We start from the raw sequence: 6,466 nt of genomic DNA, 5'->3' as shown, positions 1-6,466 counted from the left end.
TTGCTCACTGAGGAGTGGCTTCCAAAGGTGGCCATATCCTGAACCTGCGGAGATGGTACGTGGCATGGGCAAGAGGCGGGATGAGACTGAAGATCAAGAGGTGGGTGATCTGGGGTTGCTGAGCGGTCCAGTGTCAAACATGAGGCGGTATTGCTATAATTAATGAGGCAATTCATTTGTATACACCTGGCCTCCACAGCTTTAAATAGACAGAGGCGGCCTTTCAAGGAAAGCGGTGCAGCAGTCACAGGACACTTGTCACCACTTTGTCTCTACTCTGTGCCTGTCAGCCTCCTGCATGGCTCTGCATCCTCTCTGGTGGTGGACGAGCAAACGGGGACTTAGGGATCTTTTTCCCAGTCCCTTCTTTGCCTTCAGACCCGCTGCTGAACTGCTCCAAGGCTTTACACCTAAGAGCATGAATGAGTTATGTATGGTCATTGGACTCCCAAGCTTCAGCACTTATTGTCCCCGCCGAGGTGCCAAGTGGCACCAGGGCTCACTAACAACTGAGATGTTAGACCGTCAGCCAATGACTGATCTTCAGAACCTTGCAGGAAGCATCAGGCCCGGTCTTCCATCTCCAAGCTCCTGCTCCAATGAATCCTGCTGGAAGCCTCAGGTCTGGCCCTAAGGCACCAGACAACCCCAGGAGACAGGACAGAGTGAAGGGTGAGCTGGGAACCACCACAGGTGGGACCAAGGACACACTTTTTGTTGAGGGGTGTTTTAAAGAAATCAGTCAAAACCCATTCGAGCAGGAACCACAAGGGGTAGCCTGGCAGAAATAACCACACAAACACAACTGCAATGAAAATATTTATTTGTGGATAATCATAGAAGTCAACAGACCAGCACAACACGGACACAACTACAGAGCGCTGACAGGTGCTCATGTCTACAAACGCACTGACAGGGGACAGGACACAGGGCTGGGGGACTTGGGCTGGAGACCACCTGAGCCCAGAGCAAGCCCCTCCTGCACAGCAGGGACTGTGGGCCAGCCTTGTGCTTTGCTCTAAAGGCTAGGAGCTTCCAAAGAGTTGTGGTCTCTGAGAAGGAATAGTAGGTCGGGGGCGGGCCCAGAGATGCAGCCCATCTTCTGATTGGTCCAGGTTTGCATCACATGGGTGAAATTCTGACAAGAATTTCAGGAAATCTTGTTATATGTATATATAGAGAGACAAGGTCTATATTGGGAATTAGGCAGCTATGAAGCTAAGAGCACTCAGGAAGTCACCCATGTCTCACCCTTCAAGAGCTTTGTTCATGAAGAATCCACCACCATTTCCAAAAATACTGACTCACTCTCCCATCATCCAGAAAATGATCTTAGGTGTTTTGTGGGAACCGATCAGGTCTGAGTTGGAAGGAATCAGGCTTCTGCCTTCCTGCTCTGTGGGACACAGGACAGATGTACTAAGCCTGGGGGTCTTCAACTTGTCCTGTCATCCCCAGAGCATGCCCTCCTCATGTCAGGCAGGAGTCAGGACCTCTGTGAGAATGTAGCTCAGACACTTCCATGGCACTGGCCCAGGTGACACTAAGGGTGAAGGCTCCTCCACTTGCCTTCATGGGGGACTGCCTCGCCCTGCAAGGCAGTGAGGTGCGGCCATGGTTTTACACATCTCTGCTGGCTCTATACGATGGGCAGTGAGGCATGGCCATGGTTACACCCCAAGGCCTTCTGGGAGCTTCCGAGCATGGAGGTCTGAGTGGCAGGCTCTCCCCTGTTAACACCCACCTAAAGCCTCAGGGCGGGGCAGCCCTAGCTATTTATTTAAGAGCTGACAGGGGCAGGGTGGGGTCCCCATGGCTTAGGGAGACCTTCACCTGGAATGTGCATCCTGTCGCAGAAAGACCAGGAACTAACTGCCCACAGTGAGCTAGGAGGAGGAAAGAGGAGCTGCTGGCATGGGGGAGCTCAGCTCACCCTCACCACCCTGAAGTGGGTGTTCCCCGGGGCTCAGCGCCAGGCGGGGTGGGTGAAACGATGAAGACGGAGTTTCCTGCTCTGATGACATGCTCCTGCCTGGCTCAGATAGTGAGGAAGTCTGAAAATTGTGTTTATTCTACCAGAAATAAAAAAGAAAATCCAGGAATAACTGTGTGTGTTTATGTCTTACTACATAGCTATCATCCTCCTGCCTCAGCCTCTAGGGTACCAGATTGCAAGTGTGCACCACCATGCCAGGCAAAAAATTTCCAATAACATAAAAAAAAAAAAAAGAACTACTGTTAAATTTAAAGTTACTCATTAAATCCTGGTTTTAAGCAAATGAACCCATCAGGTTGCCATGAAGGGAGAATAGGGCATATATGACATTATTTTAAATCAATTATGGCATGGAAACATGTCTGCAACAAGAACAAACAAAAGTCAACAACAAGGAGACACACACGTTTCAAAATACAACCAAATTTAGGAACTGTCAAGTCTGGCTGTACTGACCAAGCCATAGCTTCCTGGAGTCTGGATGCTAACACAAAGATTTACACACTAAAAAACCAGCCGACCAAATCTCCCAGCTTGGGGACTGCTGTTTAAGAAGCTGGTACCAGCATCTGCCTGGGCAGCTGACACCACTCTGGTCCCACTGCGCCGCCTGCTGGTGGAGACTGAAAGTGTGCAATAGGAGGCAGAAATCTCCACAGGACTGGAATCTGAAAATGCCCTGCCAGCCACCACCTGAAGCTGTCACAGGAAGTGTAGGAAAGGAACAGACTGGCACATGCACCCATCTGTCACTTGGACAGACTTGACTTTCCAGGGTTTCTCACTACAAGTAGATGCATGGCTGATTAGAAGAGAATTCCCCAAATGTCAGAACGGCAGCAATAAAAGGGGCTGGGCTGAGGCACCCCCTGGAGGGCACACAGAATCTGGATGCCACCACCAAAGCCTGTGTCCTTGCCTGCACCTCCCTGGGCCCAGATAGATACCTTGCGCCAAAAGAAAGATGCATGGAGGGGACCAGTACAAGCTGTGGTCAGCCCAGTGGTCACTGGGCACCAGAGAACTGCAGAAGTATGCACCAGATACACCCCAGTGAGTGATCCCTCAGAGGGCAGGAAGGAAGCAATGGGTTCCAAATACATTCACCTCTCTTTTCTTTTCTATACTTCTCAGCTACGGACAATGTAAGGTTTGAAGCAATGGGAGCTGGACACTGGGGTCAGGAGCTGCCCAGGGGCACAGCAGGGGCTCAGCGCTGCACTGGCCAACCTGCCTCCTTCAGGAGGGCCCCGCCTTCCTCACCAAGGACAGGACATGGCCTAACTTGTAACACCCAGTGCTATTCTCCTATCCCAGATGGTGGTGCTGACTTCATACTGGGAACCCAGGTAGACTGTGGCGCACACAGTCCCCTCCTTTCAATACCCCACTTTAGCACAGTGAAGCCAGGCCTGGCCACTCCCACAGAAACACCCAGCAGCTTTTAAACACCGGGCTCTCCCAACTTGAAGAAAAGGGCAGCGTCTTTTTTACAATCATTAACATATTGTAAAAGTAAGCTAGAGGCACATGGTTATCAACAGGGCCAGGCAAGATTTCCAAAGCATCATTGTCAGAATTCCCCCTTAGTCTTCCGGAAGGTTGAAGGAGATGGACTAAGGCAGTACCAGAGGGAGTCCCCAGCAGGAAGCAGGCAACACCAGGCTAACACAGCTTCATTTCCAAATACGTCATGTCACAACTGAACCATGCAAAGTGAGAGTGAAAGGCAATTCTGACTTGGAAACAAGGGGACCAGACCTGGTGCTTGCTGGCAGGCAGGGCCGCAGACATTTCTTTGGAAAGCATTGCTTCTGCCCAGGCCCATGCTCAAAGCACTGTTTCTTCTGTCACGTGCCTGAGCCACAGCCTCTGTTCCTTGTCCCCTGGGCTCCAAAGCACACAGGAAGACAATCCAGACCACACCCAAGTTTAGGACTTTAGAGGAAGTTCTCATGAGGAAAGAGCACTCACCCAGCTGTGTAAGCAAGAGGCTCTCCTGGTGTGGTGGAGAGTGAGGTCATGAAGACCCAGCACACACAAACCACCACACCCAGCACTGCTCTGCCAGGGGCTTCTTCACATCACATCAGACACATACAGGCTTTCCTCAACCCTATGACTGCTCTTACTGTGTGCATGTGTGTGAAGCCAGAGGTCAACATCTGGGGTCTTCCTTTACTTCGATTCCACTTCCCTAGCTCTGAGGTTATAGGTGCACACTCCAGGACCACACTTAGGTGTTGGGGACTGAACTCAGGTCGTGTTTGCACGGCAAGCACTTTACCAACACAGCCATCTCTCCCGTCCAGCCTCAATACTGAGAAGAAAAAGGAAGTTTTCCTCATTGCTGACAAAATGGTGTTCCCTGCTCTCTGGGAGGCAGTGAGGGGCTTTTCCTGTGACTTAGGGGAATGCAGTTGTTCCTCCATTCCAGGCCACTGGCCATGGCTTTCTCTTTTCTGGTCTGCATTAATTGGGGCTCAGAGTCCTGCCATTGGGACCAGGAAACACACACCAGAGAGCGAGCTAACCCTGGCTTAGGATATTAGCGAACAAGGTAATTTTTAAAAATACATTTATTTATTTTTGGTGTGTGTGTGTGAGAGAGAGAGAGGGAGAGAAACAGAGAGAGAGAATAATTTACAAGAACCAGTTGTCTGCTTCCACCATGTGGGTCCCTCAGGTTGTCAGCCTTGGCAACAGGCAGCTTTCCCTGCTCAGCCATCCTGCAGCCTGAGACCAGAAAGGTGAGAAGTCAGGGTGCAGGCTGGTGGGGAAGCGGAGTTGGACTGGTGCAAGTCCACGTGGACCGGTGTCTCCTCCATCTGGGGCATTTTAACTGGGGAAGGGGAACACTGGATTATGTTAAGGTAGGGTGTGGCCTTCAGAGGCTCACCTATGGGCTGCAGCCAGGCACCCCTGGAGAACCTATGCCCCTGGGGATCACAATGTGGTCCCCATCTCTCCCAATCTCCCATTGCTCCTTAGGCTGTGGCTTCTCAGAAGAGGCAAATCTCAAGAACTGAGGTATAGGGAAATGGGTGGATGCTGAGATAAAGGTCAATCAAAATGGACAGCCCCACTCACAGCTAGGACTCAGGGACCCCAAATTCCAAGATGTACAGCCGGGAAAGCCACACTTGAGCAATGGAAATGGAACTTGTCACAGTCTCCTGCAAGGGTCTAAGGGATGCCCTGAACCCACAGTGCCTATACACTCCCTTTAGGAGCAGGACTTCCAAGGAGGCAGAGCGCGAGCTGGCTTTACATGAGGGCCTCTTGCCCCTCAGTGAGTGCTGGGTACAGAATACAGGAATGGAGGGAGGAGCCCACAGTTAAGTATGCCACCAGGGGGCTCATGCCACAGCCGCCTCTCCTTCTGTCTGTGCAAACACAGCTGCAGCAATGTGCTGTCCCCAGCAGCACATGGCATGTGCAGTGCCAGCTGAGGACCACAGCGCTGGGTGAGCTCCCACAAGGACCCAGTGTGGCATCCTTCCCTGAACTTCCCAAGCCACCTTAGGCTCAGCAGCCGACCCCTAGGTTGGTCAGTTTCCCAGAAGTTGCTCCCAAGTTATAGGAGATGCTGCAGACACCCAGGAGGCTTGCAAATCCCCTGGAATGTTCGGGGCCCTTAAAGGGTCCCTGTCACAGTGACTACATGCTTGAGTGCCTACCCAAGCATGAGGATATAAAACCTTCCCAAAGTCCCACAGCTGTGTAAGTGTGACGTCCTTGGAGACACAAAGAGCAGCAGAGACACACACAGAAACTCTGGTGCAGGAACAAGGGTAAGACCCAAACGGCAATGAAGATATTTGGCGTAATTCTTCCAGATGCCATGGTTAAGACTTAACCCAATTTAAAAAATAGTGCCACCGCAGGCCTAGTCCAATCACAATCAGGAATCTGGGGGCAACGGCAGCCTGTGACCAACAGAAGGGTCCACAGACAGCAGGCTTGCCTACTCCACCTGCCTTCCACACACCTAATGAGTCAACAAAATACAGTCAGCAGGCCCAGAGCCTTGGGGGAGGAGAAGGGGCCATGTTTCTGAGTCACATATTTCTGCGACGGCTTTTGTTATTTTTTTTTTTTTTTTAAACATGATGGCACATGTTCACCATTGAGACCGGATGAGACCCGACCCTCAGGAAGGAATAAAATGTCAAGTGTCAGTCATGGCTCTAAGGCAGACGTTACAGCTTTCACAGGGATGAAAACAGAGACCCCGGCACGCGGTGTGTCAGGCCGAATGCACGGCCCTCACAGCACCGTGGCCTGCACCACAATCTCGGGGTCCTCGATGTCCTTTTTGCTCTGGACCATCCTCAGCTCCAGCTGAGCCGGGCTGGGCTTCTTTCCTTCTCCTGCTTGAGCTGAGGAACACAGGCAAGGTTAGAGCTGGTGGGGTGCAGCCTCAGGCACCCCTCCTCCTCCCCACACTGGAGCTGCTGCTCCACACTG

At 51.7% G+C, this 6,466-nt stretch overlaps 1 protein-coding gene across 1 annotated transcript in view; it reads right to left on the bottom strand.

Annotated features, from left to right (window-relative positions):
- Window positions 1-806: 806 nt before the first annotated feature.
- Window positions 807-6,466, bottom strand: part of Pdxk (pyridoxal kinase) — a 31,889-nt gene continuing 26,229 nt past the window's right edge. Inside the window, exon 11 of the mRNA XM_052744541.1 lies at window positions 807-6,378. Coding sequence (XP_052600501.1) covers window positions 6,266-6,378 — 113 coding nt within the window. The 3' untranslated portion in view covers window positions 807-6,265. The remainder of the gene's footprint in view (window positions 6,379-6,466) is intronic.

This window comes from Peromyscus californicus, unplaced genomic scaffold (genome assembly GCF_007827085.1).
Source record: "Peromyscus californicus insignis strain IS unplaced genomic scaffold, ASM782708v3 Scaffold_19__1_contigs__length_69161282, whole genome shotgun sequence".
In the NCBI taxonomy this organism is placed as follows: domain Eukaryota; kingdom Metazoa; phylum Chordata; class Mammalia; order Rodentia; family Cricetidae; genus Peromyscus; species Peromyscus californicus.
Note: the sequence above shows the minus strand (reverse complement) of the source record. Positions and strands in the feature narration are given on the sequence as shown.